General features: G+C 35.4%; 1 protein-coding gene across 1 annotated transcript; it reads right to left on the bottom strand.

Moving 5' to 3' along the window:
• Nucleotides 1-9,489: 9,489 nt before the first annotated feature.
• CSN1S2 (alpha-S2-casein) lies at nt 9,490-25,997 on the bottom strand. The gene is given in 18 exon segments (NM_001009363.1): nt 9,490-9,755; nt 12,572-12,616; nt 13,374-13,493; nt 14,300-14,344; nt 14,435-14,458; nt 16,157-16,183; nt 17,159-17,185; nt 17,700-17,822; nt 18,084-18,128; nt 18,225-18,248; nt 19,280-19,306; nt 19,747-19,773; nt 20,571-20,597; nt 20,982-21,023; nt 21,112-21,135; nt 21,919-21,945; nt 23,776-23,838; nt 25,957-25,997. Coding segments are annotated over 16 exon segments (672 nt in total). The 5' UTR covers nt 23,827-23,838; nt 25,957-25,997; the 3' UTR covers nt 9,490-9,755; nt 12,572-12,604.
• Nucleotides 25,998-26,255: the final 258 nt, after the last annotated feature.

The raw sequence follows: 26,255 nt of genomic DNA, 5'->3' as shown, positions 1-26,255 counted from the left end.
TTAATATGACAACTGTTAATTTAATGAAGCTTAAATGCATTAGCACTTCTCTTAAAGTGAAATAAATATTTCTTCTTCATAAAGAATGTAAAAATAAAATTTTAAGTCCTTTCAGAAAATTTGATAGCTAGTAAAGGATAATAGAACTATAATTTTAGACTCTTTAAAATAAAAACTTTAGAAATGGTCCCAGATGTGTCTGCATTTAAAAATCTCACCAGGGTATCATTGCCTCAATTCACTTATCTACCCATGTATCACTTGTGATTTATTATTTTAGAATGCTCCAAAAATGGAAAAAAAAAGCAACGAAGAACATTTATGACCCATTCAAGTAATGCTTTTTATCCTCTCTTTTCCTCAGATTTTATTGTTTTCTTCAAATAGATTTAAAGTGAGAAGGGCTGACTTGACCCCATTTTTCAATCCTGCAGAAGAACATGAGAATTCTTCAGTAGACACTCATCCTTCTCAGGTTTATGTGAACTCTTAAGTCCAGTATACACCTAGAGAAGACAAATTTTTCTTTGATACCTCTCCTCTCATGCAGCCTTGAAGTGAGAGTTTAAGTGTTTGGTGGTTAGACTTATATAACACCCTGTATTACCAACCTCTCCAAACCAGGAAAGAATATAAATATGCCATGCATTTATACACTGATGGTGGTTTAGTCCCTAAGTCTTATCTGACTCTTTGTAACCCCATGGACTGTAACCCACAAGGCTTCCCTGGGATTACTAGAAGTGGGTTGCCATTTCCTCTTGCAGGCAATGCATTCTGTTAAAATTTACCTGAGACCCACCATAAAATCCTTTTTTTTAAAAAAAAAAAACTCTTTAAAAATGTGAGCATATTAATAAGGTGTGTGTGGTGGGATGGGGAAGTGGGGTACCATCTTTCCAGGATGGAAACTAATGGCTATAGGTCTTAGTCTTACTCTGGACAATATGACTTACTTCCTTTCCTCCAGGGGTGTTTATAAGAAATCCTTAATCTAATGTTTCTTCTTTTGTTTGAAATAAATCAGCATTAAAACTAAAAATCATTTTGCCTTTTCATACTATTCAATATGCTACTGGAGATCAGTGGAAAAATAACTCCAGAAAGGAGGAAAGAATGCAGCCAAAGCAAAAACAACACCCAGCTGTGGATGTGACTGGTGATAGAAGCAAGGTCCGATGCTGTAAAGAGCAATATTGCATAGGAACCTGGAATGTCAGGTCCATGAATCAAGGCAAATTGGAAGTGGTCAAACAGGACATGGCAAGAGTGAACGTCGACATTCTAAGAATCAGTGAACTAAAATGGACCGGAATGGGTGAATTTAACTCAGATGACCATTATATCTACTACTGTGGGCAGGAATCCCTCAGAAGAAATGGAGTAGCCATCATGGTCAACAAAAGAGTCTGAAATGCAGTACGTGGATGCAATCTCAAAAACGATAGATGATCTCTGTTCGTTTCCAAGGCAAACCACTCAATATCACAGTAATCCAAGTCTATGCCCCAACCAGTAACGCTGAAGAAGCTGATGTTGAACAGTTCTATGAAGACCTACAAGACCTTTTAGAACTAACACCCCAAAAAGATGTCCTTTTCATTATAGGGGATTGGAATGCAAAAGTAGGAAGTCAAGAAACACCTCAAGTAACAGGCAAGTTTGGCCTTGGAGTATAGAATGAAGCAGGGCAAAGGCTAATAGAGTTCTGCCAAGAGAATGCACTGGTCATAGCAAACACCCTCTTCCAACAACACGAGAGAAGACTCTACACATGAACATCACCAGATGGTCAACACCAAAATCAGACTGATTATATTATTGGCAGACAAAGATGGAGAAGCTCTATATAGTCAGCAGAAACAAGACCAGGAGCTGACTGTGGCTTGGATCATGAACTTCTTATTGCCAAATTCAGACTTAAATTGAAGAAAGTAGGGAAAACCAATAGACCATTCAGGTATGACCTCAATCAAATCTCTTATGATTATACAGTGGAAGTGAGAAATAGATTTAAGGGACTAGATCCAATAGACAGAGTGCCTGATGAACTATGGACGGAGGTTCATGACATTGTACAGGAGACAGGGATCAAGACCATACCCAGGAAAAGAAATGCAAAAAAGCAAAACGGCTGTCTGAGGAGGTCTTACAAATAGCTGTGAAAAGAAGAGAAGTGAAAGGCAAAGGAGAAAAGGAAAGATATAAGCATCTGAATGCAGAGTTCCAAAGAATAGCAAGAAGACATAAGAAAGCCTTCCTCAGCAACAATGCAAAGAAATAGAGGAAAACAACAGAATGGAAAGACTAGAGATCTCTTCAAGAAAATTAGAGATACCAAGGGAATATTTCATGCAAAGAAGGGCTCGATAAAGGACAGAAATGGTATGGACCTAACAGAAGCAGAAGATATTAAGAGGTGGCAAGGATACATAGAAGAACTGTACAAAAAAGATCTTCAAGACCCAGATAATCATGATGGTGTGATCACTCACCTAGAGCCAGACATCCTGGAATGTGAAGTCAAGTGGAGCCTTAGAAAGCATCACTATGAACAAAGCTAGTGGAGGTGATGGATTTCCAGTTGATCTATTTCATTCCTGAAAGATGATGCTGTGAAAGTGCTGCACTCCATATGCCAGCAAATTTGGAAAACTCAGCAGTGGCCACAGGACTGGAAAAGGTCAGTTTTCATTCCAATCCCAGAGAAAGGCAATGCCAAAGAATGCTCAAACTACCACACAATTGCACTCATCTCACACACTAGTAAAGTAATGCTCAAAATTCTCCAAGCCAGGCTTCAGCAATATGTGAACCGTGAACTTCCAGATGTTCAATCTAGTTTTAGAAAAGGCAGAAGAACCAGAGATCAAACTGCCAACATCCGCTGGATCATAGAAAAAGCAAGAAAGTTCCAGAGAAACATCTATCTCTGCTTTATTGACTATGCCAATGCCTTTGACTGTGTGGATCACAATAAACTGTGGGAAATTCTGAAAGAGATGGGAATACAGATCACCTGACCTGCCTCTTGAGAAATCTGTATGCAGGTCAGGAAGCAACAGTTAGAACTGGACATGGAACAACAGACTGGTTCCAAATTGACAAAGGAGTACGTCAAGGCTTTATATTGTCATCCTGCTTATTTAACATCTATGCAGAGTACATCATGAGAAATGCTGGGCTGGAAGAAACACAAGCTGGAATCAAGATTGCTGGGAGAAATACCAATAACTTCAGATATGCAGATGACACTTATGTGTCATCTTATGGCAGAAAGTGAAGAGGAACGAAAAAGCCTCTTGATGAAAGTGAAAGAGTAAAGTGAAGAAGTTAGCTTAAAGCTCAACATTCAGAAAACTAAGATCATGGCATCTGGTACCATCATTTCATGGCAAATGGATGGGGAAACAGTGGAAACAGTGTCAGACTTTATTTTTTTGGGCTCCAAAATCACTGCAGATGGTGATCGCAGCAATGAAATTAAAAGACGCTTACTGCTTGGCAGGAAGTTATGACCAACCTGCTGCTGCTGCTGCTAAGTTGCTTCAGTCGTTTCCAACTCCGTGCGACCCCTTAGAGGGCAGCCCACCAGGCTCCCATGTCCTTGGGACTCTCCAGGCAAGAACACTGGAGTGGGATGCCATTTCCTTCTCCAATGCATGAAAGTGAAAAGTGAAAGTGACGTCGCTCAGTTATGTCCGACTCTTCGTGACCCCATTGTCTGCAGCCTAACAGGCTTCTCCGTCCATGGGATTTTCCAGGCAAGAGTACTGGAATGGGGTGCCATTGCCTTCTCCAATGACCAACCTAGATAGCATATTAAAAAGCAGAGACATTACTTTGCCAACAAAAGTCCGTCTAGTCAAGGCTATGGTTTTTTCAGTAGTCATGTATGGATGTGAGACTTGGACTGTGAAGAAAGCTGAGCACTGAAGAATTGATGCTTTTGAATTGTGGTGTTGGAGAAGACTCTTGAGAGTCCCTTGGACTGCAAGGAGATCCAACCAGTCCATCCTAAAGGTGATCCGTACTGAGTGATCATTGGAAGGACTGATGCTGAAGCTGAAACTCCAATACTTTGGCCACCTCATGTGAAGAGTTGACTCATTGGAAAAGACCCTGATGCTGGGAGGGATTGGAGGCAGGAGGAGAAGGGACAACAATGGATGAGATGGCTTCATGACATCACCGACTCGATGCACATGAGTTTGAGTTAAATCTGGGAGCTGTTGATGGACAGGGAGGCCTGGCATGCTGCGATTCATGGGGTTGCAAAGAGTTGGACACGACTGAGTGACTCTACTGAACTGAAAACTAAAAAAATAAAAACCTATCAATTTTCTGATTTGAGTGTAAATTACTTGCTTATTTCAGAACCATAAAAATAGCAAAGTTTAAATGTAATTCCAAAACGCACTTTGCAAAATGTATTAGGTGTGTGTGTACTAAATCACAGCAGTCATGTCTGACTCTGTGTGACTCTTCGGACCTTAGCCAGCAGGATCCTCTGTCCATGGGATTCTCTATGCAAGAGTACTGGAGTGGGTTGTCATGCCCTCCTCCAGGGAATCTTCCCAACCCAGGACCCAGGGATCAAATCTGCATTGGCAGGTAGGTTTTTTACCAGTGGAGCCACCTGGGAAGTCCAAATATGCCTTACTTGTCTGATTGTTTTGCATCAATTGGTAACTGCAGTGGAGGAATCTTATGCTTTATTTCATTTTAAGTATGGAATACAATTGAAAAACAAATAGTTTAAATATTAACAGTATAGTCTCTCTTATGTTCAGTCGCTCAGTTGTGTCTGACTCTTTGCGACCCTATGAACCGCTGCAAGCCAGGCCTCCCTGTGCATCACCAACTCCCAGAGTCCACCCAAACCCATGTCCATCGAGTCAGTGATGCCATCCAACCATCTCATCCTCTGTCATCCCCTTCTCTTCCTGCCCTCAATCTTTCCCAGCATCAGGGTCTTTTCCAATGAGTCAGCTCTTTGCATCAGGTGGCCAAAGTATTAGAGTTTCAGCTTCAGCATCAGTCCTTCCAATGAACAACCAGGACTGATCTCCTTTAGGATGGACTGGTTGGATCTCCTTGCAGTCCAAGGGACTCTCAAGAGTCTTCTCCAACACCACAGTTCAAAAGCATCGATTCTTTGGCACTCAGCTTTCTTCATAGTCCAACTCTCACATCCATACATGACTACTGGAAAAACCATAGTCTTGACTAGATGGACTTTTTTTTTGGCAAAGTAATGTCTCTGCTTTTTAATATGCCATCTAGGTTGGTCATAACTTTCCTTCCAAGGAGTAAACGTCTTTTAATTTCATGACTGCAATCACCATATGCTGTGATTTTGTAGCCCCGAAAAATAAAGTCAGCCACTGTTTCCACTGTTTCCCCATATATTTGCCATGAAGTGATGGGACCAGATGCCATGATCTTAGTTTTGAGAATGTTGAGCTTTAAGCCAACTTCTTCACTCTCCTCTTTCACTGTCATCAAGAGGCTCTTTAGTTCTTCTTCACTTTCTGCCAAAAGGGTGATGCCATCTGCGTATCTGAGGTTATTGATATTTCTCCCAGCAATCTTGATTCCAGCTTGTGCTTCCTCCAGCCCAGCGTTTCTCATGATGTACTCTGCATATAAGTTAAATAAGCAGGGTGACAATATATAGCCTTGATGTACTCCTTTGTCAATTTGGAACCAGTCTATTGCTCCATGTCCAGTTCTAACTGTTGCTTCCTGATATGCAAACAGGTTTCTTAAGAGGCAGGTCAGGTGATCTGATATTCCCATACCTTTCAGAATTTTTCACAATTTATTGTGAGTGTTACAAATATAAATTACCTACCAAAATAATTATAATCATTAAAACTTAGAAGAGCCCCTCCATCCTGTGAATTTATTTATCGACCACTGTATCTCCAGTTACATGTAGTACTGAATAAGAAATGACAATATGATATCATACTGTTTGGCAGTGCTCAAGTCATCATTGGAGCAACATGAAGTTATTTAGCTTGATGTATTCTTGAATCATAATAGTGGCTGCAGTGTTTATTCAGAGTAAGAGAATCCTTTCTTCAAGTGCTTAATATTCTTTCTGTGAGTCAATTAATACAAATCCCACTACTAAAGGCCTCATAGAAGGAAAAAAAAAGTACTCACATACAAGCATAAAATGTTTTCCTCATCTTATTCTGAAATATAACATATGTCTGACATTCAGTAAAGAGACTTACAAGATACACTGAAAGTCAAGAAAAAATTATGAATTTAAAAAGAAGCCATCAGACCAGAGTCAGTTATACAGATGTTAGAATTCTCCTTCAGGGGATCTTCCCAACCCAGGGATCAAACCCAGGTCTCCCACATTGCAGGTGGGTTCTTTACCATCTGAGCCACCAGGGAAGCCCAAATGTAAACTTCATTGACCCTCTATTTCTGACTGTTACACTGAAAATTAGTATTATTAAGTCCATTACTTTGTGAGTCAACAAGTTAGGAAATCTGCAGATTATGTTTGACAGGTGGAAAGAATGCATATGAATAAACATGAGAGTACTCTTCTGTTACGTACAACCTAAAAATAGGAGGTGACTTCAGAATACAGATAGAGCAGAACATATCTTGCTATTTTGTAATAATGGAAATAGGATACTTTATACTTTGTTATTGACTGCTATGCTCTTGGAAATGTTGAGATGTTTAATTTACAAGAGACATACTCAACAAAGATATGCCACTAACTATTGTTACCGTAAGTATGCAATTCATCTCCAAAGTTTTGTAATGTGTTTTCCTGCTTTTATATATTTTAAGTCTTTTTTAATTATAGGAGACTCTTTAGGTATCTATCTGTACCAATAATATAAACTTGCATCTAGATAGTGTTTGAAAATTATTTGTTGATTGCAAAAAGCAGCTACAATAAATACTGTGTTCCAGTTTAATTTGTGGTAATAAAAAATTACCATCAGGCTTCCCTAATGACTCAGTGGTAAAGAATCCACCTGCCCATGTAGGGGACTCAGGTTGGGTTTCTGATCCAGGAAGATGCCCTGGAGAAGGAAATGGGAATCCTCTCCAGTATTCTTGCTTGGGAAATCCCATGAATAGAGAAGTCTGGCAGGCTACAGTCCATGCGGTCGGAAAGAGTCAGACACGACTTAGCGACTAAAACAGCAAAACAAATAAAATATTAGGTGTGGAGTATATGGAATATATGGAATTCATTCAAATGTCAGATAATGTATTGATTACTGAGGACTTGATGTTTGCTTACACATTGCCATTGACATTGCTTACATTTTAATTTGGAAACCCAACAAATATAGACAGGGTTTCAGAAGTCAACTGGGTATATCTGTCTAAATTTGGGGAACAGTAATTTAGAGCTGAATTTATCTAAATAATTAGGAGCTGATTTTAATCAGCCAATTGTATGTGGCAACTAAAATATTTAAAGTGGACAATATGATTTAGGAAAAAATATGTTGAAATTGAAAAGAAGTGGCTGTGGCCAGAGGCCTAGAGAGCATTGATATTTGTGTAGAAGAAAGAAATGGGAGTGTTTCCAGTAAGAAATAGCTAAATAAGGACAATTGTAAGAATCACCAGGATGTAAATATCAATAGATCCAAGTAGAATGTTGCCACTGAAGACAACATATTTTTTTTTTTTGCTAAAATTTCCTCATCCATAAGGTATAGTATTAAGAGTTATTAGTAATGAGTATTGTTAATAGTTATAAAGATAATTGAGACAAATATATAAATTGCCCTGCACATAGCTGCTCAATGAGTTTCAGATGTTATAATCATTATTATTACTTTGCCCAGTCAACAACACTGAACAGGATAGACTAAAGAGGAAATTTTAAAAAGCACAAAAGGAGCTATTAGTTTTGAACCAGAGAAAGATCACCACAGCCCTTGAGATCTGAAGAAGACAGTTAAAGTTATGTTCAGATTTAGATCAAGTTAGTGAAGTGTCATGCTAGCGAGGTGGATAGTGTTTAGGACTGACAAACTCAATATTTGTCAATAAAGTAGAAAGGTAATTTTTTTTTCAGTAAGATAATTAGGAGTTTAGAGAGAGTTGAAGAAGGCAGCTAACTCTAATGCCAACACAACAAAGATTGATAAGCAGTCTTTCATGACTAACATGTTTAGAAATGTTTAAAAAACAAACTTACTTTAGTATTCAGCTGCTTTGCATGAAGTAGCAGTAGAAATTTAGTTCATGGTTGCATGCTTTCCAGTAGCACTAAGTACAGAGGGACAGAAGAGTTATAAGAGTTATCAAAATGATACTTTAAAAAAATCTAAGGGTGAAGTCTGTGCTGTGTAAGAAAGGAAGTGAGGCGAATAAGAAATAGAATGGAATATATTCAGAGTGTTAAGGGATCGAGAGTTCTATGACGACAAAGTAAAATTCTCTTAGCTTCTACCCCATCCGCTCTTTCAAAATATATGGCATGTGTACCCTTCTTCTGAGAAACCCTTCAGTGTTTAGCCTGAATAGGAAAAAAAGTGAGGTTAAGAAGGCTTGGATAGAATGGAGTACAATGAGAAGGTTAAAGGACTGGAGTAGTCTACTGAATCAAAGAAAAAGTCTCCAATTTTCAGATCTTTTCATCAAAGATACTTATATAATGTCACTTGCCTATGAAAACTTCTCCAATGTCTTCCCATCACAAGCAAATGTTTCACAGAAATTTCTAAGCTCAAATAGCTTTCATCTTCATTCTTTCCTCTTTAATTCACTTTCTTTTAAGTTCCCTATCCCTCTGTCTTCTTTGGATATGTCACCCTTCTAGAATTTTCTTATGTTCCATACATGAAGCCATTTGTTTTTGCTATTTCTCCAGTTGTTAATACCATTACTAGGGGACTTCGGAAGGTTTATGTTCCCAGTGCCTGACTCCCTACTTTAGTGTGACAAGGCAACCAGAGACAGGAGAACTGAAGCCTCTGGTGAAGGTTTGGGGTTAATGCTGTGGCAGATGATGGGCACAAAGTAAAAAAAAAAAAAAGGTAGAATGATGATTGAATAATACTGTAAACCTAGCTGTGGTTGGAGAATATAATAAGTAATATTTATGAGAAGGAAGATTGAATTACTCAGAAAGTGTATGGTTCTTTTGATGGTAGTCAAGCTGGTTCAGAGTTACTGTTAGGACTCTTTTATAAGACTCTTTATGTTATAATCCATGAAGCCTTCCCCGGTGGCTCAGCAGAAAAGAATTTACCTGCAATTCAGGAGACAAGGGTTTAATCCCTGGGTCAGAAAGATCCGCTGGAGAAGGAAATGGTTACCCACTCCAGTATTCTTGCCTGGGAAATCCCATGGACAGAGGAGCCTAGTGGGTCATGGTCTCAAAGAGTTGGATATGACTTAGCAACTAAACAACAAACAATATAATCCACAGCCTCATGGGCCACTATGAACGATGGAAATGATGATTACACACCAAAGAATGCACTTGACATTTTATTTCCAGAGGGAAAGAAAAATATTTCTATAACTCAGAAAGATTACGGAAAGGATTTTAAATAATCATCAGCTAAGTTTGTATGAAACCACCATATAAACCCAGTATATTCAATATAAACTAACAGGGAGAGTATAAATAATTCAGGAAATACTCTGCGATTTGTCTTATTGATGCGCCACCCCAAACATGCTGGTTGTATGAAGTAAAGTGGTAGATATGAAACTGTAGAAGATAGATTTTCCAGTCCAACCTGAAAAGGAAAACAGAATACTACATTACCTATTGATCTATATTCAAGAAATAATGTATGTCTGGATACAGAACCCACACATACTCATCCGTACTAGTTTAGCAGAATGTTATTTTTTTTTCAAACTTTAAAATTTATTTTGTATTGGGGTATATTTGATTAACAATGTTGTGGTAGTTTCAAGTGAACAGCAAAGGGATTCAGCCATGTATATACATGTATCCAAAATGTTATTATTTGTAACTATTATTAGTTAATATTTTCTAGTGTTCAACATGATAACCTAGCATATAGTAGTAGGATTTTAATAACTACGTGTGAAATAATTTAATGTATGAGTGAAAACTGATAGCCAGTTTCTTTAATCCAACAAAGAAAAGTAGTATTAATATTTATATTTATTTATAGGGTCACTGCAGATGGTGACTGCAGCCATGAAATTAAAAGACACTTACTCCTTGGAAGAAAAGTTATGACCAACCTAGATAGCATATTGAAAAGCAGAGATATTACTTTGCCAACAAAGGTCCGTCTAGTCAAGGCTATGATTTTTCCAGTGATCATGTATGGATATGAGAGTTGGACTGTGAAGAAAGCTGAGCACTAAAGAATTGATACTTTTGAACTGTGGTGGTGTTGGAGAAGACTCTTGAGAGTCCCTTGGACTGCAAGGAGATCCAACCAGTCTATTCTGAAGGAGATCAACCCTGGGATTTCCTTGGAGGGAATGATGCTAAAGCTGAAACTCCAGTACTTTGGCCACCTCATGAGAAGAGTTGACTCATTGGAAAAGATTCTGATGCTAGGAGGGATTGGGGGCAGGAGGAGAAGGGGGCGACCGAGGATGAGATGGCTGGATGGCATCACTGACTCGATGGACGTGAGTTTGAGTGAACTCTGGGAGTTGGGGATGGACAGGGAGGCCTGGAGTGCTGCGATTCATGGGATCACAAAGAGTTGGACACGACTGAGCGACTGAACTGATAAAGTGGTAAATATTTACACTTCAGCAACTTGAAGGAATATTTAATTATTCTTATTTTCTAAATAATTTATTAAACATAAAATGTTATTGCTTCCTGCACCTAAAACCCTTTAATCTAATTGAAATCTAGATTTTAATAAAACAAAATAATTATGCAAAATGACAATGGGCTGATACATTAAGAAATTGCTAAAATTATTAAATTCTTTAAAACTGACTTGCATTTTTGGTTTCTCTGTTTCTTTTGTCATTTTTCTATCAGTTTGATACCTTTTTTTTCCTTTGTCATTGCTTTGCTTAGCCTATTTCTAATTATCTGAAAGGACTTACTTTAGGACTTATGTTTGAGGCATCACTAGATCTTTTTGTACTACTACATATTTCTGATGTCTCTGACTTAGCATCTGGCACCTTGTATTGCATTTCTGTGACTTTGTCTAGAATAGAGCTTAATGAAGATAAGTTTGGTACCTTATTTTTGTCTCCTTCATGTCTCTCACAGTATGGAACACATGATCAATTTTTTTAATGTAGAATAAGTATATAAATAATAATAGCAAAGTGAATAAGGCTATTTATTAAACACAACTGAATATTCAGCTCATATTCATAATAGTTATTCTTTTTTTTTCACAGAAAATTATTTTGCAAATCAAGTTTGTGACAACATAACCTAAAGCCAAAACAGTGTCCTAAAAAATTCCTCTAGCTGGACTTGGATTATAGCTTGGCATCAACAGTGGAGTGTTTGAGTCCTAGAACTGGAAATCTGTGCTGGATTCTTGGCTTTCCCACTTTTACACGGTGATCATGAACAAGCAGTTTCCTTATCTCAACGTGGCTAATAATATTGGTTATGGAGGTTTCTGTGAACATGAAATTTAATATAGGCAAAGGGCTTAGGATTGTGACAAGCATTGCAAGGCCTCAATAAATGACTACCACTGTTACTACTCATTCCTCTGAAACCTGCTTTGTCCCACTGCAGGACACATACAAAGAACAAGAAATCTTGAGTGAGACAGAATGCCAAGATTGGAGATGACTTATGTACTGCAAGGGCAATATCAAAGAAAAAGTGACTACACAAAAAAGCAACATGGATGCATACTTGTTTCCTTGACTGTTCATCATGGTTTTAAGGCAATGTTTAAAATGTCAAAGAGAATCACTAGGAGAAGTAGGTCTTATGTGTTTAAAAAGATAATGATTTTTTCCAGAGAAAATAATGCTTGTTTTAAACTAACTTGTGTAAGAAAACTATATTGTAGATCTTTCACCAAACTGAAATTCTGGGTCTGAGCTCTAAGGTGACAGGTTATCATCCTTGTGACCATTATGCTTGTGACAATTTTCCCCCAGAGCTCTTGCTTCTGACTGAATTTATCATCAGCTATAGAGAATCTTCTCTAAAATTTATTTTCAAAATATTTATAAAATGCATGAAATATACAGATCACTTAATTTGTGAATCCAGAAGGTATAAGCAAAATTTTAAATATTTCATAAACCAAGTATGACTTAAAGTTGAAGCTATATACTTCCCATGTGACGTTAGTGGTAAGAACCTGCCTGCCAGTGCAGATGTAAGAGACATGGGTTCAATCCCTGGATCAGGAAGATCCCTTGGAAGAGGGCATGGCAACCCACTCTAGTATTTTTGACTGGAGAATATCATGGATAGAGGAGCCTGGTGGGCTATAGTTGATAGGATCACACAGAGTCAGACATGACTGAAGCAATTTAACATGTATGTATATTACTTAATATTAGTCATCCTTCACACAAAAATCCCATTTATTGTTTAAATTATAAGCCTAAAGTTACTTACCATAACCAGGTAGAAGCAGTTAATTCAAAAATCTTAAAGGTACCTCTTTAAAAGAGAAAGAAATAATATATTTTAGCTAATTGCTTATAATAACAAACAGAATATTTACAACTCTGTGGAAATATTTAGAAAAAATTTTGGCACATTATATTCAAACTATGGATACTAAATTCTTATTTTCTCTAATCACGGGGAAGATATCTTTAAATGCTATATGTATATCCAATACAGTAAATCATATTTAAAAAATCCATATAAATGAAGTGACTTGCCCCAGATCAAAAGTTTATTTATGTCAGGTCTTCTGGATTCCAATCTTATATTTTTATATTAAATTCTTGGTTTTCTAGGTAAAATTTCCTGCTCTCTCCCTTATTCCTTATGTTAAAATACATTTTCTCAGTCACATTTAAACAAAAATGAAACAAAGGAGAAATGTTAATTAGAGTTTGGTCAGGCTACTTTTTGGAATTTCAGATACTTTTGTGAAATGGCAGTAATATTCTCTATGCTGACCCACCTTCAGGAAATGCTATAGAATCAACTGAAATATTATAAGCAAATACTTATGAAACTTAAATCCAATGCAAACACAATGTATCATGATAATTATTTCTGCTTATTTAGCTCTGTTCACCCTATATGATTTATAATTCAGTTTCCAGCCTAGAACATTCATTTAATTTTGATTTAGCTTTTACTTTAGAACTTAGAATTTTATTTCCATATTTCATTTCCCTATCTTATTTTTATTACAAAAGACAACTTGGTTTTAAAATTAAAAATAAAAGGGAGAACTCACCACATAGGGAATAGCGTTTGTCTTAGGTTGAGTCCATGGCTTCATAGCTTTCTGATGCTGATCAACAGTCTTGAGATACTGGGGCCAGGCAAATTTCTGGTAATACTGGCTGATTTTTTTCTAGGAAAATTATAATTATTCCATTATCCCATATGTCAGAACACCTGGACCTAACCAAATAAAGTTTTACTTGGATAAATTCTAAATGATACCAAACAGACTTAAGCAAAGTAAAGTTTATTCATATAAAATTATGTTTACTTTTATAAAATAAATGGTAGGTTTAACAATATTCTTTGGTTATTTCAAACTCTAATGTCAAAATGCTTAAGTGGGAAAAAAAGAAAAAAATATTTGGGTAAGAAGGCAAGAGGATAATTTATTAACAGTGTCTTAGATTGCAGCTTCTTTTCCACAGCTCGTGGAAATATTTTAGTCCCTAGAGTCATATAGAATGTGTGATTTAACTCAGTAGAATCTGCGACACTGAGCCAATTGTTAATCTCTGAGTGTCATTTATCTTATAGAAGTAAATGATAATATATTGCTTGTCACCTATTCTGTAATTAAATATCCCTCTCCTCTGTGTTCTATTTTGAACCATTTATATGGGTACAACTATAGATTATTATAGAGATTAAACACAGTGGTATCTGTCTTCAGGATAATTTTCTATTTTTACAAAATGAAAAGTCAGTGAGTTTTTAGAATGACTGGTTGTGTGGATACATGGCAATAGTACAACTGGTACAATGGGAGAGGGTTTTGCAATAGTTTTCATAAAGTATAAGGAAGACTTATAGAAATTAGAATTTGTTTAAAAAAACGTGAGTTTTTTGTTTTGCTTTGTTGTTGTTGAGAGGATTGTGGTTCAGTGGTGTCCAAGCTGAGTCTGAGTGTGCTCACATGTTTGTATAAAAATTTACCAGAAAATTTAGGTGATTCTTTTCTTCTTCAGTCAGTTTAGTTTTCTGTTAATAATAAAAATAAACTGCAATAAATGCAAAGCAAATATTATAGGATAGCATGTAATTAATTTTGTTTGACAGGAAATTACTTACCTTAGTGAATACTTCTGTTGATTCCTTATGGAAAAAAAAAAAAAGAAAATCAGCTTTACTTGAATAGCCTACCAGTAATTTTGTCTATATCATTACAGTAGAGAACTAGAGCTAATTATTTTTAACAATTCAAGGCGAAATCACTGCTATCAAGTAACAAAGTGCTATTTTATAGAAATTTATTATGAATTTAATGTTTGAATATGCATTTTCAGAGCATTCTCTGTGTCAATATGATAATTGACTGATTGAAAGTATGTTTTGAGTTTCCATTTATGTATATTATTCATACAATGTCAATTTTTCATTGAGTATAGCAGATGCAAAGCCAGGGAGTACAGGAGAGGGGGAGAGAGAGAGGGAAAACTAAAACAAAGCAGGCTCTTGAGGTATGTAGCAGAGCATGCATATCCTTTCTGGGAAGACCATTGTTTTTTTAATGGCTGTGCCTCCCTTCATGCTAAGTCACTTCAGTCCTATGTGACTCTTTGCAACTCTATGGACTGTAGCCTGCCAGACTCCTCTGTCCATGGGATGCTCCAGGCAAGAATACTGGAATGGGTTGCCATGCCCTTCTTCAGTCAATCTTCTCAACCCAGGGATCAAATCTGTGTTTCTTGTCTCCTGCATTGGCAGGCTGGTTCTTTAGTGCTAGCGCCATCTGGGAAGCCCTTTTTAATGGGTATGGACCCCCAAATTGAAAGAAAGGGTAAGGCATGCTCCTAAAGCTCTCAATGAGGTTGATGTTGGACTGTGCCTCAGGCCATAAGACTGTGGGCCACAATCCATGTTTCATCCTTTCCTGGGATGTCTTCCCATTGCGTTTTTCCACTTGACTCATTCTAACACAGCAAGTGTTCTTGTAACTGTGATTTACACAACCCAAAACCCAATCCAGGATTCAACCCCTTAAACAACCAGAGAGATTCAGGATAGAACTATGGTGAAAACAATTGACAGGATGTTTATTTGGCATTGGCTTATTTGAAAAATGCCTGTTATCAGTGAATCAGGGTCCAGCTGAACATTATCAAAAGCATGGCTAGAACAGCTACTCAAACCTTTGGATATACTTCCTTTCAGATCTCTAAAATGACTCTGAATCTGTGTATTTTTTTTACATGTGTTTTTCTTTATTTTACTGGCTATTTTGATGTGGCTCTGTTAAAAAATTAAGTATTAGCAAATAGCTAATATGCTTAAAATAATTAACAGCAGAAAAGTGCAATAAACTAGTTGGTTATTTATTTTAAAAATATATTTTTTCTCACTGGATGAACTATTAGAAGATTCTGGGAGAAATTAAAAAAATAGTCAAAATTTGGGGACCAAGATAATTGAATTCTTAGCAGTAACAGTATAATTTTAACATTTGTGGAGTTTTAGTTCTTTCTCATTTTACAAAAAGAATAATAGTACAATAGGTAAAAAAGAATTGAAGTAAAATATTTAGTTCAAAAATTTGATTAAAAAGAAAGAAGCAGTAGAAATAATATAAAACTTTTGTGATATAGAAAAGTCTTGCTCACATGGAAGGACTTAATTGAAAGAATTCAAGACAATTGAGTGGAACAGAGTTAAGTGTTGCAGAAAAATCATATTTTTAAATAACTTACAAATATAACTCTTTTATTAAAAGAAGAATGTTTCAGATAAGCCTAATTATTGATATTAGATTTTGAAACTATTAATTAAAAGCTTCATATAGAAATAATATCTTACCATATCAATGGTCTTCTTTGAATTTTCCTCAAAAAATAAAAGAAGAATTAGACATTTAATTCCCACTGTATTGTCTATACATAATTTCCTTTTGACTATATGTAGAAAAACTCTTTTATAAAGAATAATTCAATTTATTTTTATTGCTTTGTAAATCACTGTTGTATCCCAAGAGTCTAATATAATGTAAAGGGCATAATGCTGGTTAAATGCATATTTCTTAAGTGAATGATGAATGACATATCAATGAATCAATAAATATGTAGATACATTTTATCTGCCTGGTCTGCATAACCACATTGTCTCCTGATTATATTTATGCAAATAAATAATATTTTATAACTGTAACAACATAAAAAGTAATTTCTTAACTGTATTTTAATGTAAGTGCTTTTGACTTGCTTCCTGAGAGGAGTTGGCAGATATCTTAAGAAAAAATTGAAATGATACATTTTAGTCTTACTTATGAAACTGCTATTTCTCTTTCCTCAAATATTTTATTCATTATGAAGTAGGAATAAAACTAGGCAATTTCCTATGTGATGTGAAAATGCGTTTAATTATGTGTGATGTGCAGGAAGACACTTGGATAACAGCAATTTATATGGATCTGAATTAATTTGCGTTCTTATTTCAGAATAATACATTGAATTTCTCTCACTCTGTTTCTAAAATTTAAGATCTATAACAGGTCTCATGGTGTGATAGTAATATTAATGGTGAGCTATAAAAAAAGAAGTAGTAACAGCATTTTGACAAAGTATACTAGCACAGATCCAATCTTTGTATCCTTCAATGTGTACATATTTGTTCTGCCTTTCCCAGATTTTTCTTAGGGATCTAAAGTTCCAGTTTTCCAATTGGAAAAATTTTTTCAATTTTTACGTAAATCCAGATTTATTGCTTAAGCAACTACATCAAAGACTGTCTAGTACAGTGTATAATAAGTGAATAATATCTTACTAGTTATCAGATTATTGCCTTTGTAGGTAAATGCCTTACCTCACTGGTGGAGAGCTGCTCTCTGTTCTATATCCAAAAAAAAAAGGACCATGAAAACTTTCATTATTTATTCCTCATGTGCGAAAACATTCCGTAAGACAGACTGTTTTATGAAAGAAAATGGTAGAGAGAGAACCTGGAACCTAGGTAAATTACCTCATTTCTTTGTATTTTCTTAACAAAGCAATCTTTTTGTTACATGAAATTAATGATTACCATCTCCTCTTAGAGAATTGTTTGAGAAGCCAAGCAAAATGATATAGAAGCATACTCTTAAGACAGCTATGTTCAATTTAAATTAAATTACTTATTTGTCATTATGGTTGCTATTGTTATTTGTTCTTGAGCTATGTTTTGTTTGTGGTTTAATTTCTGGACTATAAGATTTTTGCAGTTGTTCTACTTTCTAAGTTAAAACTTGTCTCGTTGGGACATTTTATCTCTAGACATTTTACAAATCTTTATCCTGAACTCATCCTTCACCAAAAACAGAAAGAAAAAAAAATAAACAAGAAACAACATATAAAAAAGCAGCACTCACCACGGTGGGAGTAAAGGGGCCAGCATTTCTCTTAACCTGATCCCATGGGTTCAAAACAATTGGGCCTTGATACAGATACTGGAGATACTGGGGGAACTTCTGATAAAACTGATTGATTTCATTCTAGATAGAAAGAAAATTACCAATATTTACTCCAGTATTGAATCTTCTCTATGTGTCAAAAGTAGATTATAGAAGAACCAAGTTTCTTAGAACTTTATTTAATTAGATAGTTTATACAACATTGCAAATTTACCTAACAAGGGTTGTTTAGTAACATAAAATTTTCTGTAACTGGGATGGAATAGTTATGTGAACATTTGGAGAAGAAGCAGTGGTACTATGACTGTTTACTTGAAGTTATAATTTGTATGAAAAATTTACCAGTGCTTTCTGGTAGTGCTTATCGTCCACAGTAATCTTAACTTCCTGTTAAGAAAACAAAACACTTGTTATAAAAATACACAAAGAGAAAACAAAGCTGGGCGATATGAATTTCATTTTATTTGAATGAAAATTAGTTACCTCTGGGGCAACTTCAGCAGATTCCTTCAGGGAAGAAAGGGAGGATTAACTTAACTTGCATGATTTAGTCTTAGCATTGTACTAGAGTAGAAAGGGCAATTCATTAAGTATATTTAGAGTCCAAGCTACTACTACTGGGAAATTACAGTATTTATTCAGTTCAGTTCAGTTCAGTCTCTCAGTCGTGTCCGACTCTTTGCGACCCCATGAATTGCAGCACGTCAGGCCTCCCTGTTCATCACCAACTCTCGGAGTTTACCCAAACTCCTGTCCATCGAGTCGGTGATGCCATCCAGCCATCTTATCCTCTGCCTCTCCTCCTGCCCCCAATCCCCCCCAGCATCAGGGTCTTTTCCAATGAGTCAGCTCTTCACATGAGGTGGCCAAAGTATTGGAGTTGCAGTATTTATTAGAAATTCAGTACATGGAAAATTCAGAGTCCTCAGTTTCAAAGTAATAACATGTGACTGAAAACATGTTTAATTTTAAAGTTTTCATCAATTCTACATTATTAATTCAATATGAAATGCTTAGGGAGTGTAAACAGGTGACAAGTTTACAAAGTTGGCCTAGTGAGATGTGGCAAACTGAATCCAGTATACCTTTTCTGGATGACACATTGCTATTTATAGGAGGCCATTGGCTGTCCATTCCAGACAGACCCGTGGCCTAGAGAAACAGTAAAGCAGGCTTCCTAGATGTTAAGTAGGAAGTCTTCAGGCGCAGCCTCAAGGTTCTGAGCCAAGGCTATGGTTCTCCCTTTTCCAGACACCTTTCCCCATTGTGCTCATTGCTTGGGTATTTCTATCAATACCAGAGCATGTCTTTATTTCTTTCCTCTGGAGTCAGATATTTGATACCTCTGTGAAAGAACATCCATGTACACCAGGGTGTAGATAGTCACTTCCCAGTCTCCCCAGTATGACATTAAGTTTGGGTGAATGATTTCTCCATTACACACCCTATTTGTGATGTTAACAACAAATTACTACACATTGCTGAAAATCTATTTTGGATGAACTTGCTATTCGGTGTTAAAAGAAAAGGTCTCTTACCTCACTAGATGATCTGATAGAATATTCCTTGAAAAAAATAATATATACAATATAAATCTGTTTACCTGAAGAAATGCAAACATTATTCCTTGCATGTTAATGTTTACTTGGGATATGTCTCTTATTACAAACATGATAATTAGTATGATCAGTTAAAAGGATTGAAATAAAAGCAATGCAACCAGGCTTCTTGGCTGCTTGTTTTTAATCACCTTTAGCAAATAAGTGGAAGAGATAAAAATGATCATATATTTAAATGTAAGTGGCTCAAGAGAATACACAGTGATTTAGGTGGACATTACGCAAGTGGACAGGGAAAAACTGTCATTTTGAAGGAACTTATAAATCATTTTCCAGTTTATTAAAAAAGGAAATTTAAACATGTCCCCATATGTCATTACTAATTTTAGAATATTAAATATTGGTAATATGAACAAAAAATGTTCAAATGTATAAAAATTTCTCACCTCTTCATTTGCGTTCCTTACAACTTCCTTAAAGAGAGAAGAAAAATAATTAGATGTATTTCCCCACAGCATTGCTATACTATTTTCTCCTGAATATAAAAGGAAAAATTTCTCTCTCATTAAGAGATGCATTAGACTGGATTCGCTTTCATTGTATGAGTTTTGTATAAGTTATAACAGAATTTCCTATTTGATGACAGCAGTAATTATTGTTGTTTACTGTGTTTATTGTTGTATCCCCAATGAGTCTCATAATTATTACTGTATTCCTAGAGACTAAGACAATGTTGGGGACATAGTTCTTGTTGAATAAAAGATTTGTCAGGTGAATGAATGAATATACAAGATAACTTTAGGCAAGGCATGGATAGATTTTTCTTTCTCATTTTAATAGTCGTTACTTATTATGTATTAGGAAAAATACATCACTAGGGCAACTGACATGCTTTAGGAAGCAAATATATATTGTTTTTGTGATAAATTGATTGAGTCAGTTTTAAGAAAATATTGTAACAGAAAAAGAATTTCAAAAAAGAATAAAATAAGTTTGATACTGAAAAACACTAAAAGATAAGTTCTTCATTCTTCATAGATTCTAGGAATCAAATGTGTTAGTTGATTCATGCAAAGATATATTTTCTTCATTTGATTTAGTAATAGAATTGAGAAGACTATAATTTTGGTCTCATTGTTTAAAGATAATCTTGGTTTTCAAGTTTTATTGATTTGAAATATATTTTCCAAATAAAGGTTAATTTCAGTGTAGTTCAAATACTATAATATTTTACTTCACATTATGCTACAGATGTGAAATCAGTGTGTACCTCACAGGATGTGGTGCAAAGTTTCTCCTAAAAGAAAACAAAGCCAAAAGGATATAACATTTACTGAAATGTAGTATAATATTCTTGAGGATATAGTTATAGCAAAGAAAATATGATTTTGTGAACAAAAGAGTACAGAATTAAGGAAGAAAAGTAAAAATGATGAATCTTTAACAAGAAATTCTTTCAAAGATATCCTATTTTAATATTGTGGCTCAAAAATGGCTCTCAAATCTTTTCCCAGAATTCCTTTCATTAGTATATAGCATTTAAACAAAACAATGAAAACATCACCATTTTCACAATCACAAACACAATTCTCTTTTTGACTGAATGAGAAAGTGATCGATGTTTGATAGAAAAACTGTCTCATCAGTGAAAGATTAATAGACTAAAGTAATCAAACTTTACCTTTCTGGGATGAATGGCCATATTCTTTTCCTGCTTATATATCTACAAAATAAATAAATTTATTTTATAACTTTGATTAAATAAAGAAAGTTAAAATATATTGTATTTGACTTAAGAATTTGGTACTTACTTCCTGGGAGATATTGATAGGTTCCTTAGAAAAAGAAAGACAATATTACTCATTTACCTAAACTGAATTCATATTAGCTTAATCATATATTGATCTACAACCATTATCCATGGGGTAGATAACATATTAGTCTTTACCTGAATTACAGAACAAAATTAACTGAAGTTTCATTACCTCTACTTAACTATTATATTTCATATACCTAACTCATTTTGCATTGTGCTTTGGGTTATGAATATCTGAATCAAAAACTTTCCCAAGTATCATCCACAGGGCAGAAAGAATAGGTTTTTTACTGTACAATTTTCAGGTTTTTTTCATATTATTATTATTACATTTTTTCCTCTATCTTTTTAAGAGAGATTAAACACATCACAGGAAAATAAGAGAATGCTTAGGTGGCACTGCCGGTGACTGTGGGAACCTGTTTGTACCCATAGCTGGGATGTCACTTAGGAAGTAGCATGTAATATGGCTCCAGAAAGCTTTAGTCCTTTTTGCAGAAACATAGAATGGATCCTTGTTACTGTACTCACAAAATATTCACCATGACTTGTGAACATACCTCATTAATATTGAGACATCTTCAGAAAAAAAATGTACTAATCTAATTTTGGTGATTTGAATGTGTAGATTTTTGGTCTTTATTCCTCTCTATATACTTTTTCATTGTGGTTGCACTTCCAATTTTCTCTAATTCTATAGTTCTAGACTTACTGGTGAAAAATTATTTTAAAGACAATAGTTTAGGGCATATTCTGTTTTTATTAACTGAAAAGATTTTCTGTTGATACTAAAGTATCTTACCTCACTGGAGGAGACATGTTCCATCTTCTACAAACAAAAGCAAATACAGTTTTCAGTTTTATGGTAGATTTAAAATGCCAAGGTATCTCACCATTTTGTTTTGTTTTTATCATTATTCCTGTTGTTTTGATGGCAAGAGACTTTTAAGAATTTGTTTCTGGAAATGCATGATATTTAGTTGAATATTTTCATTATTATTATAATATTATATCCTATATTATTACCAGCAAATCATTCTGTACGTCAAACAAATCCTTTTTATAGCTTAATGTAGTTCTTACTTTTAGGAAATGTTGGGTTCTTAGTTTATCCTATCACCGTTTAAAATATAATATATGTGCACATGTGCTACAGAATCTTAAAATGTTTATAATACCATGATATTTTGTTTTATTTAGTTTTTGTTAATTGCTAGATTTAATTAGTCTTAAGGGAAAGATTGAGGACAATTACTGATTTACAGAGAAGAGTAATTAAGACTAGGAGATTATAAATAAGAAACAATGAAACTTGGTATAAGATTGACCACTGAAGCTTATTTTATCTTATATTTACCTAACTGGAATTCTTACTGTAGCTAAGCTCTTGGTTTGACTTTAAATTTAGAGACTAACAGAAACTTTTCAAGATTAATGTGTGAGGTGTGGAAATGGAAAGGAAGCAAAGAACTCTGGTCACCCTGATGATACAGTACATCTGAAAAGTGAAAGTGAATGAAAGTATCTGACTCTTTGCAACCCTCTGGACTGTGTAGTCCATGGAATTCTCCAGGTCAGAATACTGGAGTGGTTAATCTTTCCCTTCTCCAGGGGATCTTCCCAACCCTGGTATCAAACCCACGTCTCCAGCATGGCAGGCAGAGTCCTTAGCAACTGAGCCACGAGAGAAGCCCAATCTGAACTGAGTGAGAACTGGGCCTGGGAGAGGTGTTGGCAGCACAGGCTGCAGGATAAGGGAAGAAGCCCAGTTGCTCCTGAGGGAGCTAACAGATTGCAAGCCTGTATCTTCAAAGCGCTTCATGTGAAGCATCTAGTCCTTCTTTATCACTGTATGATATGAATATTTCTGTAACATTCTCACTAGAAGATGTTGCTTTGAGAAATGAAGGGTTGACTTTGCATTAGGTTATCTGGCAAGTCATTTTCAAAGTTGTTGCTCTTTAGTCTCTCAGTCGTGTCTGACTCTTTGCAACTCATGGCCTGTAGACTGCCACGCTCTTCTGTTTAAGGAATTCTCCAGGCAAGAATACTGGAGTGGGTTGCCATTTCCTTCTCCATGGGATCTTCCTGACCCAGGGATGGAACTGGAGTCTCTTGCATTGCAGGTGGATTCTTTACCACTGAGCCACCTGGGAAGCCCAACTCCTAAAGTTAGCACTCTTCAACACATCCCTGTTTCCTATCAAAGTATGGTTGTTGCTGAGCTACTGGAGTCAAGAATGATGAAATTCTGACATATGCTTGAGAGATGGTTTGGGAATCTACATTTTCTCTGTGACTCTCCTGAACTTTAAAAGAAGTCCTTGTTATGGTTTCATGTTTCTTACTTTTAAGAAGTGATTCTCGGAGTGAAAATATTTCCCCAGTAAATTCAAATGTTTATGGAAGAAAGTGTACGCTTTTTAACTTAGAACTAAAAATCTTTCCAATCCTAGAAGGAGAACACTTTAGAAGTGGTATTTTTGTCCATCTTCATAACTTACATAAGGCAGAGCCAAGGCCATCTTTGATTATAGGTTTCAAAATTTATACACTTCCTCTCTATTCCCTGCTGTCTACCCCTGACATTATCCTCATAAACAATTTAATATTCTTATATTTACATAATATATTATCATCTGTATCTTATTATACTTACATGCTTTGCAAGGGCAACGGCCAAAAGGCAGGTAAAAATGAAGAACTTCATGTTTACTTGATCCTGTGAAATAGATAAGAAGCTAATTAATAACAGTTTTACTCTCCTTATAATCACATATTTCCTTATTAATTATGTATTAAATTATCTTCAGATGATAATTAGAAAAGGGCAATGAAGACTGATAAAAGTAGATTCATTGATAAACGCATGGATTTGAATACAATGAGTTCTTTACAAGAATAAATTAACACAACATAATGTAAAATCTGGAGAAGGAAATGTGAAATCTTAGTTTCTAAATAGTGGAGGCTCATTTGGGCATACCAAATTAGTGGCATAACTGACCCTATGTATAAATGGCTAATTTATTTATTAATTTACCCACTTATTCAATGACTACTTGCTATGTCAGGTACTATTCCAGACATCAAGATACAGTGATGAAAAATAGTGATGTTTATACTAATAATGCCATATTTTTTTTTACAATTCTTCTTAAATCTTGTGGAAAATCATCAGAAATGCAAAAAACAACAGAAATCTTTTTAAAATCAAGTGAGCCAAAACATGGAGCCTGCCTCCCTTATAAGGGGAGAATTGGCAGGTGAAAATAACACTCTGCTGGGGACAAGAAGCCTGCTGATCCCAGCTCAGCCTTGAGCATCACTGAACATCACTGAACCTGACAGAATAACCACCAAACGAGATTTTTAACTAAGAAGATCCCCTCCAGCTCAATCTCTAATACTATGACCACATATAAGTCCCCAAGGTTTGCTGACTACATATCGATGCAACTTTTCCAGTGCATAAACAAATAACTGAAAAGTGAAATAAAGTTATTTTAATGCTTTTTTGCAGAGAAGGCAATGGTAACCCACTCCAGTAGTCTTGCCTGGAAAATCCCATGGATGGAGGAGCCTGGTAGGCTGCAGTTCATGGGGTCACTAAGAGTCGGTCATGACTGAGCAACTTAACTTTTTTTCACTTTCATGCATTGGAGAAGGAAATGGCAACCCACTCCAGTATTCTTGTCTGGAGAATCCCAGGAACAGAGGAGCCTAGTGGGCTGCTGTGTATGGGGTCACACAGAGTTGGACACGACTGAAGCGACACAGCAGCAGCAATGCCTTTTTGACATATAATAGTGTGGAAATGGCAACCCACTCCAGTACTCTTGCCTGGAAGATCCCATGGATGGAGGAGCCTGGTAGGCTGCAGTCCATGGGGTCGCAAAGAGTCGGACACGACTGAGCAACTTCACTTTCACTTAGTGCTTTACTCTGTAGATCTACAAATTTGAAATCAATTATTTTTAAATGGCAAGATTTTATTTGACTCAAAATTGTTAAATTTGCTGGTGATCTTTGCCTGTGCAAATTTAGAGAATGTGTATGCATGGGAATTATTCTCTCTTAAGATTAGCATTGCCTGCTTTTGTTATTAATTTATCATTTCTACTAAAGAATCCCAGATATTCTTGTTTCCTTTTATAGGATAATGCACATGACATTCACTTTATAAGCATTTCATAATGACAATGTTTTAAAATAAGATGATATATATATTAAATTTTATAAGTTAAAAATTTGAAATAAGTTCATTATGTATAGCCACTTACCTCAGTTTTACTTAAGATATTTTATTTTCCATGGATGAAAGAAACTGGAACATGGACAAATATTAACTGAGAGTTAAATAAATGTTTTTATCTTGTTGATAAATGAGAAACATAGAAATAGTTGTAGTTATGAAGCATCCGCTATTGCCAGACATTGTGCTAGGTATGTTGTAAATTCTTTCCCTAGTCTGTGGAACAATTTGTTAGGTACATGTGTCTGATTAACAGATGAAGAAAGTGATCCAGGAGGTCATACATCTAATGTGCAGCACCCTGGATTTTCAAAAACCTCATTATGATTAGCTCATCCTTAAAACTGTGGCATTTCATCATAAGATAGAGCAGTATAACAATTTCTAGTATGTGTATGTTAATTTTTTTAAGAAGCACTGAAAAGGAGATAAATCAGTAGCTTTGTTAGCTATCAAACAATTTCTCAAAGAATCTTAAGGTACACTGATATTAGTTTCTTTAAAAAATACTTTTTGGAACAATGCTATTAGGTTTACAATATTACAAGGTACATAGAATAGCAAAAAGATAAATGAAAATATTACCTCTTTTCCTAAAAGGAAGACAAGTAGTCCAGGCAATGGAATATCTCTGATGGATTAGCACAGCACTATTTATAGCTTGTTCCTCCATAATATGGTAATTCTGTGGTTTGAAATACCTGAACAGAATTTGAATTCTAAGAAGTCATGATGATTAGAAATTCTTTTCTATCGAATTTTTGTACCCCATATTCCAAGGAATGCTTCTACTCAGTTTGATTTAGAATATGATAACAGGTTATGTGGGGTTTATAATATGTCATGATTGTCTATATTTCATGTTTGTGTAGCTCAGCTCTTCC

Source organism: Ovis aries, chromosome 6 (assembly GCF_016772045.2).
Source record: "Ovis aries strain OAR_USU_Benz2616 breed Rambouillet chromosome 6, ARS-UI_Ramb_v3.0, whole genome shotgun sequence".
In the NCBI taxonomy this organism is placed as follows: Eukaryota; Metazoa; Chordata; class Mammalia; order Artiodactyla; family Bovidae; genus Ovis; species Ovis aries.
This window is presented reverse-complemented; position numbering and strand designations above follow the sequence as displayed.